This window comes from Vanellus vanellus, assembly GCF_965231255.1.
Source record: "Vanellus vanellus genome assembly, contig: HAP1_SCAFFOLD_2298, whole genome shotgun sequence".
NCBI lineage: Eukaryota > Metazoa > Chordata > Aves > Charadriiformes > Charadriidae > Vanellus > Vanellus vanellus.
Genome location: NW_028127554.1, coordinates 403 through 13,130, shown reverse-complemented (window position 1 = coordinate 13,130; position 12,728 = coordinate 403). Strand labels below are relative to the sequence as shown.

The 12,728-nt window shown below is 65.1% G+C and overlaps 2 protein-coding genes across 2 annotated transcripts; both read right to left on the bottom strand.

Annotated features, from left to right (window-relative positions):
- Positions 1-611: 611 nt before the first annotated feature.
- On the bottom strand, positions 612-8,626 carry LOC309685203 (uncharacterized protein; the record flags this gene model as incomplete). The annotated part of the gene is made up of 10 exons (XM_082501014.1): positions 8,520-8,626; positions 7,701-7,853; positions 7,162-7,260; positions 6,768-7,038; positions 3,706-3,806; positions 2,458-2,626; positions 2,167-2,363; positions 1,357-1,752; positions 872-937; positions 612-761 (listed from the first exon to the last, which is right to left on the bottom strand). The coding sequence occupies exons 2-10, from the start codon at positions 7,836-7,838 to the stop codon at positions 612-614; spliced, it is 1,587 nt and encodes a 528-aa protein (XP_082357140.1). The 5' UTR covers positions 7,839-7,853; positions 8,520-8,626.
- Positions 8,627-9,524: 898 nt separating this feature from the next.
- On the bottom strand, positions 9,525-12,388 carry LOC309685202 (uncharacterized protein; the record flags this gene model as incomplete). Its single annotated transcript, XM_082501013.1, has 2 exons — positions 9,525-10,961; positions 12,104-12,388. Coding segments are annotated over 2 exons (1,127 nt in total), but the record flags the coding sequence as incomplete, so codon positions are not given.
- Positions 12,389-12,728: the final 340 nt, after the last annotated feature.

The window sequence follows — 12,728 nt, the reverse complement described above, 5'->3', positions numbered from 1 at the left end:
TGTGTCTCATCCCCCCACCCCCCCACCCCCATTTTACACCCCCCCCCCCCCATTTTACCCCCCCCAAAACGATCAAACTGGGGATGGCGGCACCACAATGACCAACTTTTAGGGGTTCCCGCTGGGATTTGAGGTCCTGGCGGGGGGGTGTGGGGGTGGCAAGTAATTTTGAGGGGGGGGTCGGTGCTATTTTGGGGGGGGGGGGGGGGGGGGGGGGGAGTGTGTTCCCCACCTTGACCTGCTCCTCCTTGCGCTCCCACCAGGCGTCGAAGGCGCGGAAGGCCACGTTCTCCACCATCTTGCGGTTGAGGTCCCGCTGCATCGTGGCCTTCATCTCCTGCACCAGCGCCGCCAGCACCCCCTCCACCGGCCCCCCCCCGCCGTTTTGGGGGGTCCCCCCCCTAAACCCCCCGTGCCGGGGGGTTCGGGAGGGGGGGGAGGCGGCGGGGGGGCGGGGGAAGGGGGTCGGTGCCGGGGGGGCCGCTCCTCGGCGGGGGGGAAGTGGGGGGCGAAGGCGGCGGGGGGGTAATGCGGGGTGAGGGGGAAATGGGGGGCGAAGGGGGGGGCCCCGAAAGCGGATTTGCCCCCCCCCGCCGCCCCCCGTAAGCGGCTCAACAGCTGGGTCTGCAGCTGGAAGGAGGCGGGGGCCCCCCCCAGCGCCCCCCCAGCCGCCCCAAAAGTTCGTAGAGGGCCGGGGGGGGCCCCCCCGCCCCGAAATCCCCCAGAGGCCGCGGGGGGGGCAGGGTGACGGCCATGAGGGGCTGGGGAGGGGGGGGAAGGCGGGGGGCGGGGGGGGCTCGGGGGGGCGGGCGAAGGGGGCGGGGGGCAGGGGGGGCAGGGCGGAAGGAGGGGGGGCGGCGGGGGGCGGCGCCGGGGGGGTCTCGTCCCCGTCGTCCTCCGAAATCTCCATGTCCTCCCCCGAGGAGGGCTGTGAGGCCTGGGGGGGGGCGGGAAGGGGGGGGTGAGGGCCCGTTTGGGGGGGGGGGGTCTGCCCCATGGGGACCCCCCGGACCTCCACCCACCCCAGACCCCTGGGGGGCCCAACCACCGACCCCCCCAGGCACCCAGGGCCCCCCCAAACTGCCCCCCCACACCCAGGATCCCCCATCTGCACCCGAGACCCCCCCCCAAAAACACCCTAACCCCCCCCACTAGCACCCAGGACCCCCACAACCCCCCCCCAGCACCCAGGACACCCCAAAATCCCCCCCAAAACACCCCCCCAGCACCCACAGGACCCCCATTCCCCCCCAGCACCCAAGACCCCCCCTCAAACCCCCCAAAATCCCCCCCCCAACCCTCCTCCCGAGCAGCCAGGACCCCCCCAACCCCCTCCAGGACCCCCCAGCCCCTTACCCTCTCCTGCCCGTTGGCCTTGGGCGACTCCGGGGGCCCCTCTCCGCCGCTGCCCCCCCCGCCGGGGTGGGGGGCTCCCTCCTGCCCCCCGGCCGGGATGGCGGTGCCCAGTTGGGGGGCGATGGCGGCGGCGGCGGGGGGGTCCCCTTCCTCAGCCGGCGGCGGCGTTTCGCCGGGGGAGGAGGAGGAGGAGGGGGGGGGGAGAGAGACAGCAGCGGCGGGGGGGGCTGCGGGCGAGGGTGGGGGCGTCCCCCCCCCTTTTTTGTCCTCCTCCTCCTCCTCCTCCTCTTCCTCGGGGGGGAGGAAGGAGAATTTGGAGCGCTGCTCCTTGAGCAGGGCCTCGATGCGGGAGTCCAGGCTGCTGTGCTGGGCGAAGGGGACGCTCTCGGGGGTGGCCTCGGGGGCCGGCGACCCCCCCCGGGGGGGAGGAGGGGGCGCACAGAGCGGGGGGGGCGGGGGGGGAGGCGGAGGGGGCGGGGGGGGAGGAGGAGGAGGGGAGGGGGGGGTTCGGCGGGGGCAGCCAGAAGTTCGGTGGGTATAGGGTAAGGAATTGGCGGCGAAGGTTTCGGGGGGCGGTAGGAGGCGGTAATCGCGTTCCGGGGGGGGTCGGAACCCCCAAATTGAGAGAAATAAGGGTCCGCGGTTGCGGCCCCCCCCGCTGAGGGGGGGTAGGGAGGGGGGGTGGCGGGGGGGGCCGGAAAGCGGTCGCCGGGGTGGAAGAGGAGGAGGAGGAGGAGGAAGAGGAGGAAGAAGAGGAGGAGGAAGAGGAGGAGGAGGAAGAAGGGGGCGCCGGGGGGGGGTCGTCTTCGCGGGGGGGGCGCTGGCGTCGGCGGGAGGAGGAGGAGGAGGAGGAGGAGGAGGAGGAGGAGGATGAAGAGGAGGATGAAGAGGCCGAAGGTTGGCGGGGGTAACGGCCGGGGGGGTCGTACGCGTAAGGGAGGAAGGCTCCGGTGGGGGGGGGCCGGTGGGGGAACCCCCCCTCCGTCCGCCGGGGGGGGAAGGGGTGCCTGAAAAGAAGCCAAAAAACGATAATTAAGGGGGGGGGGTTTAATTAATAAATTAACACATCCGCATTTTTAGGGGGGGGGGGCAGGGACTCACCTGCCGGCGTAGGGGGATCCCTCAGCGGCGTAAGGGGGGGGGTAAGGGGGTGCCGGGGGGGGGAATGGGCCGTAGCCGCCCCCCCCTGTCCCCGAGGGGGGTCCGGAGTGCCGTTTCCCGGGGGGGGGGCGAAGGCGGCGTCGGCGGAGTGGCGGCGTCGAGGCTCCGGCTGCGAAGGGGGGGGGGGGGGGGGGGGGGAAGGGGGTGAGGGGGGGTAGGGGGACCCCCAAACTGTCCCCCCCCCCCGGGGGAAGTGGGGGTGAGATGGGGGGGGCAGAATGGATCTGTTTGGGGGGGGGGAAACGAGGGGGGGGGGGCATAAAATGGCCCCATGGGGGGAAATTAGTTGAAGGGGGGGGATTGATGGGGGGGGGGGCGAAATTGGCCTATTTTGGGGTGATAATGGGTGGGGGGGGCCCCCCAAAATGAGATTATTTGGGGGTAAAAGAAGAGAGGAGGGGGGAATATTGATGCAGGGGGAGAAATCAGACAAGGGGGGGCCCAAATTGCCCCTTTTTGGGGGTAAAAAAAGGGGTGGGGAGCCCAAATGGCTCCATGGTGGGGAATTAGTTGGGGGGTGGCCAAAAACTGGGCCATTTTAGGGTAAAAGAAGAGGGTAGAGGGCCCAAAATGGGGGGGGGGACAAATTTGGGGGGGGGGGGGGTTGTGTCCAAAATTGCCACGTATTGGGGTGAGAATTCCGGTGGGGGGCCCAAAATGGCTCCACAGGGGGAAATTAGTTTGGATCAGGCTCTAAAATTGATCCATTTTGGGGTAAAAGAAAGGGGGGGGGGGGCACAAATGACTCCATGGAAGGAAATCAGTTTGGGGGGGGCCCAAAACTGCCCCATTTTGGGGTAAAAAAAAAAAAAAAGGGGGGGAGGGCCTAAATGGCTCCACAGGTGGAAATTAGTCAGGGGGGTACCAAAATTGCCCCATTTTGGGGTCAAAGAAAAGTGGGGGGGTGGGGCAAAATGGATCTGGGGGGAAATTAGTCAGGAGGGAGAGCCAAAATTGTACCATTTTGAGTTAAAAGGGGGGGGGGGGGGGGGAGAGCCCAAAATGGCCTCAGAGGAGGGAAAGCAGGCTGGGGGGGGGGAGGCCCCCAAAATGGCTCCATTTTGAGGTAAAAGCGAGGGAAGATCCCCAAAACGGCGCTGCGGGGGGTGAGAAGAGGTCGTGGGGGTCCCCAAAATGGATGAAGGTGGGGTGAAATTGGGGGGGGGACGGGGAAGGTCCGCCCCGTACCGCCTCGGCCTTGTCCCCCGCCGCCTTGCCGCCGGTGGGGACGGTCTGGGGGGTGCAGGCCCCGTTGACGATGAGCTCGTAGTAGCGCAGGCGCTGCTGGCCTGCCGGGGAGAAAAACGCCAAAATCGGGGCTGGGCCGCGCAGCCGCCCACAGCAGGTACCGAGGGGATGGGGGGAAGGGGGTCCGAGGGGACGGGGGGGTAAAAGCGGGATTTGTGAGGGATCGGGGGGGTAAAAGCGGGATTTGTGAGGGGTCGGGGGGTAAAAGCGGGATCTGTGAGGGATCGGGGGGGTAAAAGCAGGATTTGTGAGGAGTTGGGGGGGTAAAAGCGGGATCTGTAGTTGGGGGGGTAAAAGCGGGATTTGTGAGGGGTTGGGGGGGTAAAAGCGGGATTTGTGAGAGATCGGGGGGGTAAAAGTGGGATTTGTGAGAGATCGGGGGGGTAAAAGTGGGATTTGTGAGAGATCGGGGGGGTAAAAGTGGGATTTGTGAGGGATCGGGGGGGTAAAAGCGGGATTTGTGAGGGGTGGGGGGGGTAAAAGTGGGATTTGTGAGAGATCGGGGGGGTAAAAGCGGGATTTGTGAGGGATCGGGGGGTAAAAGTGGGATTTGTGAGGGGCGGGGGGGTAAAAGTGGGATTTGTGAGAGATCGGGGGGGTAAAAGCGGGATTTGTGAGGGATCGGGGGGGTAAAAGTGGGATTTGTGAGGGATCGGGGGGGTAAAAGTGGGATTTTGTGAGGGATCGGGGGGTAAAAGTGGGATTTGTGAGGGTTGGGGGGGTAAAAGCGGGATTTGTGAGGGATTGGGAGAGCTAAAAATGAATTTTTGAGGAGTTGAGGGACTGAGCAGCTAAAAATGGGATTTTGAGAGGTCGGGGCCTGAATGAGCGATTTTTGAGGTTGAAGGCTTAAAAACAGAGTTTTGAGAGGTTGGAAAAGTTAAATGGGATTTTACAAATCGGACTGCCTTAAAAAGGGATTTTTGCCGGGTCGCGGGCTTAAAAAAAAGTGATTTTTGACAAGTTGGGGGCCTAAAAAACTTTTTTGAGGGGTTGCGGGCCTAAAAAAGGGATTTTACAGGTTAGAGCACCTAAAAAAGTGATTTTTGAGGTGTCCGGGAGCTAAAAATGGGGTTTTGAGGGGTTGGGGGGCTAAAAATGGGGTTTTGAAGAGTTAGAGACCTAAGCCAAAAAGCTTTGAGGGAATAAAAACTTTAAAATAGGATTTTGCAACTTGAAAGCCCTAAAAATGGGGTTTTTGAACTGAGGCCTACAAGAAGCATTTTTGAGTGGTTGGAAGTCTAAATAATTTTACAGGTTAGACTGTCTAAAAAAGTGATTTTTGAGAGTTTGGTAGGGCTAAAAATGCGGGTTTGAGTGTTTGGGGGGGTGTGAAAAAATGGATTTTTGAGGGTTTGGGGGGCCTAAAATCAGGATTTTACAGGCTGACAGTCCAAAAAAAGGCGATTTTGAGAGATCGAGACTCCAAAACCCAAAGTTTTGAAGGTTTCGCAATCTAAAAAAATGGGACTTTCAGGGACTACTATTCTAAAAATTACATTTTTGAGAGATCAAAGCGTAAAAACAAGTTTTTAAGAAGTCTGACATCCTGAAAAAAGGGATTTTAACAGGCAGGGGTCTGAAAAACGAGGTTTTTAGGGGTTGGGGCTGCGGAAAATGGGATTCTGATGGGTTGGGCAACCTTGAAAAAAGGATTTTGTGGGATCGGGGGTGCTAAAACTGGAGTTTGAGTAGTTGGAGAGCCTGAAAAACAGGATTTTGAAAGATCAGAAACCATAAAACGGGATTTTTAGGACCCGGTGGTTCTAAAAACAAAACTTGAAGATAACAAAGATCCTTAAAAATGAGGTTTTAAGGAGCTGGCGAGCCCTAAAAGCGGGGTTTTGAGGGGTTGGGGGTCCTAAATGTGAGATTTTGAAGGACTGAGTGGCCTAAAAACGGGGTTTTGAGGGGCTGGGAGTCATAAAAGCCAGGATTTTAATAGTTTTTGTCTGAAAAGAACGCATTTTGAAGGACTCAGAGTTTTAAAAACAGGTCTTTGTAGGGTTTGGGGTCCTAAAAGTAGAGTTTTGAAGGGCTGAGGTTCCTAAATGTGAGATTTTGAGAGATCGGCGGTCCTAAAAATGGGCTTTTGAGGGGTTGGGGGTTCCTAAATGTGGGGTTTTGAGGGTCGGGGCTTCTGAAAAATGGGGTTTTGAGGGTCGGGGCTTCTGAAAAATGGGGTTTTGAGGGTCGGGGGTTCCTAAATGTGGGGTTTTGAGGGTCGGGGGTTCTGAAAAATGGGGTTTTGAGGGTCGGGGGTTCCTAAATGTGGGATTTTGAGGGTCGGGGGTTCTGAAAAATGGGGTTTTGAGGGTCGGGGGTTCCTAAATGTGGGATTTTGAGGGTCGGGGGTTCCTAAATGTGGGGTTTTGAGGGTCGGGGGTTCCTAAATGTGGGGTTTTGAGGGTCGGGGGTTCTGAAAAATGGAGTTTTGAGGGTTGGGGCTTCTGAAAAATGGGGTTTTGAGGGTCGGGGGTTCCTAAATGTGGGGTTTTGAGGGTCGGGGGTTCTGAAAAATGGAGTTTTGAGGGTCGGGGCTTCTGAAAAATGGGGTTTTGAGGGTCGGGGCTTCTGAAAAATGGGGTTTTGAGGGTCGGGGCTTCTGAAAAATGGGGTTTTGAGGGTCGGGGCTTCTGAAAAATGGGGTTTTGAGGGTCGGGGGTTCCTAAATGTGGGATTTTGAAGGTCGGGGTTTCTGAAAAATGGAGTTTTGAGGGTCGGGGCTTCTGAAAAATGGAGTTTTGAGGGTCGGGGGTTCTGAAAAATGGAGTTTTGAGGGTCGGGGGTTCTGAAAAATGGGGTTTTGAGGGTCGGGGGTTCTGAAAAATGGGGTTTTGAGGGTCGGGGGTTCCTAAATGTGGGGTTTTGAGGGTCGGGGCTTCTGAAAAATGGGGTTTTGAGGGTCGGGGCTTCTGAAAAATTGGGTTTTGAAGGTTGGGGGTTCTGAAAAATGTTTTTTTTTTTTTTTGAGGGGCTGGGGTGTCCCGCCGGCGCCTGACCTTTGATGTCGAGCTGAGCGTGGATGATGTTGCCCATGACGGAGGTGTTGTGGAGGTGTTTGACGGTCTCCTTGGCCCCCCGGGTGCTGGCGAAGAGGACGCGGGCCAACCCCAGGTGCTTACGGGTTTTGGGGTGCAGTAGGATCTCCACCTCCTCCACCTCTCCGTATTTCCGGCACATTTCCCTCAAAAAACCTTCCCGCACGTTGTCGTTCAGCCGCGCGAAGGTCACCTCCTTCAGCGGGATCTGCCCCACGTAGAACTCATCCAGCTGCGCCCCCCCCCCCCCCCAAAAAAAAACATCGTTAGTGTTAACGAACAGCGACAGACCCCATAGGACCTCCCACCCCCCCCAAAAAAAAACCACCGCATTTTCGGGGTGTTTTCTCCTCACCTTGAACTTGGGGACGGGCAGGGAGAGGTCGCGGTGTTTGGCCCAGATGCGGCGGGGACGGGGGTCCTGCACGGCGCCCGCCGGGGGGTACCCCGAGTCCTGCGGGGGGGTTGGGGGGGATCTATGGGGTGCCCCACACCTCTATGCCCCCACCCGCATCTATGGGGCGCCCTGAGACCCCAAAACACCTCCAAGACCACCCCTGAGCAACTTAACGCCCCACATACGAGACTCGACCACCCCAAAACACCTCCGGGGACCCCCCAACGGAGCTGTGGGGCACCTCCGACAGCTGTGGGGAGGTGCCTACGGGGCGCCCCACGCATCTATGGGGCGCCCCACGCATCTATGGGGCGCCCCACGCATCTATGGGGCGCCCCACGCATCTATGGGGCGCCCCACACATCTATGGGGCGCCCCACGCCCCTCCAAAAACCCGACACCTCCGTGGGGTGCTTTGAGGGCGCCGCACGCCCCCCGCCTGAAGCCCCCCCCCCCCCTCGTTAGGGGCTTCGTTAGGGGCCTCGTTAGGCACTCACGGGCACGCTGAAGTGGACGCCATCGTAGCGATAGACCTTCTGGGGGGCGCGGCGCAGCGCGGGGTCCACCACCAGCTTGTAGCTGCGCCAGGGGACGCTGGGGGTCCGCTGGCTGTCACCCCCCGCCTCCGCCTCCATGCTGCCTCATTTACACTGCGGGGGGGATATGGGGCGGGGGTGTCACCTCGGCCCCCCGAGTCCCCCCCTGCACCCCCATATTCCCCCCCGGCTCCCCTCAGACCCCCACAAATTTACCCTAAAATCTCACACACACCCGCCCCCCCCTCCCCCCCCGACACCCAGGTCCCCCCCTCAGCCCCCCAAGTCTCTCCTCAGCCCCCCCACCCCCCAAATCTGCCCTAAAATCTCATCCCCACCCCCCCCAGACCCCCAAATCCCCCCTCGCCCCCGCAAGTTCCTCCCCACAACTTCATACCCCTCTCAGACCCCCCACATCTCCCTGGGACCCCCCCCAACTTCCCCTCAGCCCCCCCCAGGTTTCCCCCCACATGCCCCCCAGCCCCATATTCTCCCTCGGACCCCCAAGTTTCTCCTCAGACACCCCTTCACCCCCCAAGTTTCTCCCCACACCTCACGTCCCCCCCACACCCCCACGTCCCCCCAGCCCCGTACTCCCCCTCAGACCCCCGAGTTTCTCCTCAGAGCCCCCCACCTCCCCCCGGCCCCAATGTTTCCCCTCACACCCCCCTCTCCCCCCCCCCCCGTCTCCCCACAGCCCTCCGGACCCCCCCAACCCGCCCCCTTCCCCCTCTCCCCCCACTTCCCCATCACAAACCCCCTCCCCGGCACCGCTCTCACCTGCCCGCTCCCGCCGCCGCCCCCCTCCGCGGGGCGGGAGAGCGGCGGGGCCTGGGGGGGTGGAGGAGACGCGGCGGGGGGGGCTGTCGGGGGGTCCCGGGGGGGTGCCGGGGGGTTCCGGAAGGGTCCGGAGGGACCGGAGGGACCGGAGCTGCCGCCGCCGCCGCCGCCGCAGACCGGGGCGGGCGGGGGGGGGGGGGGGGGGGCCGGCAGAGTGAGGAGGGGGCGGGGCCAACGGCCGAAAGGGCGCATGCGCCGCGCTCTCGCGAGAGCCGCCGCACATGCGCGCCGCGCCGCCGCACTTTCGCCGCCCGCCGTTGCCTGCCTTTGGGCCGATTTCCCGCTCTGCCTGCGCGATCCCCGCCGCGCGCCGCGTCCCCCCGACCCCCTTTTTTTATCAAAAGAATACATCGAATTTTCAGTTTTTAATTTTAACGCTGTTTAATTTGGGGGTGGCGAATCTGCGGCGCCGCCTCCTGCGCACCGCGCACGCGCCGCCTCGCCAAAGTCTGCCCCCCGCCCGCGCGCCTCGCGCATGCGCCCCGCCCACCCGGCCGAGGCACTCCGCGCATGCGCCCCTCCCACCTGTCTAGCGCGCCGCGCATGCGCACCGACCAAACAGCCCTCTGCGCATGCGCCCTCCCCAGCCCTCCGCGCACGCGCCCTTCGCAACGCCACCGGCACCCCCCCCGGACCGTGCGCATGCGCACAACGCTCAGCGCGGACCGCCCAACCCGAAGGGGCGGAACGCACCGAGTGGGCGTGGCTTAATCTGCATAAATCTGCATACAACGCCGGTACCCCCCACCCCCCAGGTCCCCCCGGGGGTGTTGCGGTGGCGGAACCCCCCCGAAGGCCCGAGACCGCCCCGGGTGGGCGGGAGGATCCCCCTCCCCCTCCCCCTCCCCCCCCTTCAGCCCACAGAAACTCACAAAATTCGTTATTTTTTTGTTAAAAAAAAAAAAAAAAATCCGACCGTTTATTGGTGGCGCCGCGGGGCCCCGCCCCCTCCCCGCCCCCCCGCCAGTGCTCCCAGTTCCCCCCCGCCCCACCCCCCACCCCCCCGCCGGCTGGGGGAGGGGCAGCTTTGGTCCTGGGCGTGGCGGGGGCGTGGCGGGGGGCGTGGCTTCCCCCCCGCGGAGCCCTGAGGTGTGGGGGTGCCCCGCCCCCCCGCCCCTCCCCCATTCAAGTAACGGCTCCATTCAAGTATAAAAGGGGGGGGGGGGGGGGGAGGGGAACGCCCCCCCGGTGTTTGTGTCCCCCCCGCAGACCCCGCCCCCCTGCCCGGGAGGGGCGGGGTTTGGCCAAACCCCGCCCACAAATGGAGAGGAGCCCCCAAAAGGGGAGGAGCCTGATTAAATCCCGCCCCCAAATGGAGTGGTCCGATAGTCACGCCTTCCAGTGGGCGTGGCCTGGTCAAGCCCCGCCCCTATGACACAGCCAACGCCTAGTCCTGCCTTGCCGGGGGGCGGGGCCTCTCCAAACCACACCCCCATCCCTGAGGGAGGGGCGGGGCTGGCATGCCGCACCCATTTTCAGCCGGAGGGGCGTGGTTACAACCCGGGGGCGTGGTTACGAGATGGGGGCGTGGCCGCCCACCCTAAAGCCCCGCCCCCCGCTCAGTGCATAGCTTTAGTGAAGGAACCTCGGCGGGGGGGGGGGGCGGGGGGGGTGTCCCCAACGTCGGGGGGGGGTCCGCAGTGTCTGTAGGGGGTCCCCAAAGTCCGGGGGGGTCCCAACGTCTGGGGGGTTCCCCAGTGCCCGGGGGGGTCCCCAACTTCCGAGGGGGGGGTCCCCCGTGTCTGGAGGGGGTCCCCGATGTCTGACGGGGGTCTCCGGTGCTGAGAGGGGGTCTCCAATGTCCGGGGGGGGGTCCCCAATGTCTGGGGGGGGTCCCCAATGTCTGGGGGGTCCCCCAATATCCGGGGGGGTCCCCCAATATCCGAGAGGTCCCCAATATCCAGGGGGGTCCCCAATGTCCGGGGGGGTTCCCCAATGTCCGGGGGGGTCCCCCAATATCCGAGAAGTCCCCAATGTCCGGGGGGGTCCCCAATATCTGGGGGGGTCCCCAATGTCTGGGGGGTCCCCCAATATCCAGGGGGGGTCCCCCAATATCCCAGAGGTCCCCAAAATCCAGGGGGGTCCCCAATGTCCGGGGGGGTTCCCCAACATCCGTGGGGGGCTCCCCAACGTCCGGGGGGGGGGCCCCGCGCCCCCCATTAGCTGTCCTTGAGCAGCAGCTTCTCCTCGGGCAGGCGGAAGGGGCGGGGGGGGGGCGGGCGGGGGCGGGGGGGGCGCCCCCCGGGGGGGGCGGGGGGGGCTCCAGGCAGAGGCGGGCGCAGGCCTCGGGGCTGACCTGCCGGCAGGAGCGCAGGTCCACGCGGCGCAGGCGCGGGCAGCGGCGCAGCGCCGGCAGCACCTGATCCGTCAGCCGCTGGCAGCCTGGGGGGGGCGGGGGGGGGTCAATGGGGGGGGCGGGGGGTGGCCCCGCAGCGTCCCCCCCCTCTCAGGGTGGCCCCAAGCCCCAGAGCGCCCCCGCGCCCCCCCATGGCCACCCCAACCCTCGGGCTGTCCCCAAATGTCCCCAAGACCCCCCCTGGGGTGTCCCCAAGTGTCCCCAATCTTCGGGGTGTCCCCCCAGGTGTCCCCAAGCCCCAGAGCGACCCCGCGCCCCCCCCACGGCACCCCCAAGCCTCAGGATGGCCCCAAGTGTCCCCAAGCACCCCCCCGGGGTGTCCCCAACCCTCGGGGTGTCCCCAAACCCCCCCGGGGTGTCCCCAAGCCCCAGAGGGTCCCCAGATGTCCCCAAACCCCGCTATGGCACCCCCAACCCTCAGCATGTCCCCAAATGTCCCCAAGCCCCCCCCCGGGGTGTCCCCAACCCTCAGGGTGTCCCCAGGTGTCCCCAAGCCCCAGCATGGCCCCAAGTGTCCCCAAGCCCCCCCCCGGGGTGTCCCCAACCCTCAGGGTGTCCCCAACCCCCCCCGGGGTGTCCCCAAGCCCCAGAGGGTCCCCAGATGTCCCCACGCCCCCCTATGGCACCCCCAATCCCCAGAGTGTCCCCAAGTGTCCCCAAGCCCCCCCCCCGGGGCGTCCCCAGGTGCCCCCACGCCCCCCACGGCCACCCCAACCCTCAGGGTGTCCCCAAATGTCCCCAAGCCCCCCCCCCCCGGGGCGTCCCCAGGTGTCCCCACGCCCCCCCACGGCCACCCCAACCCCCGGGCTGTCCCCAAATGTCCCCAAGACCCCCCCTGGGGTGTCCCTAACCCTCAGGGTGTCCCTAAGTGTCCCACCCCCAATCCCCAGGATGGCCCCAGGTGTCCCCAAGCCCCCCCCCCGGGGTGTCCCCAAGTGTCCCCAACCCTCGGGGTGTCCCCAAGTGTCCCCAATCTTCAGGGTGTCCCCAAGTGTCCCCAAGCCCCCCCCCCCGGGGTGTCCCCAATCCCCAGGTGCCCCCACGCCCCCCCACGGCCACCCCAACCCTCGGGCAGTCCCCAAGTGTCCCCAAGCCCCCCCCCCGGGCTGTCCCCAACCCTCGGGCTGTCCCCGGGTGTCCGTCCGTCCGTCCCCCCCCGTGTCCCCACCTGCCAGGTTGAGCTCGGCCAGGCAGTGGCGCAGCCCCCCCAGGGCGGCCACGGCCCCGTCCCCCAGGCGGCCGCAGTGGCTGAGGTCGAGGGTGGCCAGCTGGGGGGCCTGGCGGGCCACCAGCCGCAGGGACGCCTCCGTCACCTCCAGCCCCGCCAGCCGCAGCTCCACCAGGTTGGGCAGCCGCCCGCGGCCCTCGGGGGGGGCTGGGGGGGAGCGGGGGGTCAGGGGGGCGACGGGGACCCCGGCACGGCCCCCACCCGCCCCCCGGGGCCCCCATAGCCCTTATGGCCCCACAAGCCCCCGCGGCCCCTAACGACCCCCCCAAACCACCCCCTATAGCCCTTATGGCCCCACAAGCCCCCGCGGCCCCTAACGACCCCCCCAACCCCCCCCTATAGCCCTTAAGGCCCCACAAGCCCCCCCCCTTACGGCCCCACACCCCCCCCAACCCCCCCCACGTCCCCCCCAACCCCCCCCAGTGTTCCCTATAATCCTGTTCCCCCCCCCACTCCCTATAGCCCCTATACCCTCCTGTGCCCCCCACGCCCCCCCCATCTCCCACCTACAACCCCTTACAGCCCCACACCCCCCAGGGACCCCCATGTCCCACATCCCCCCCAT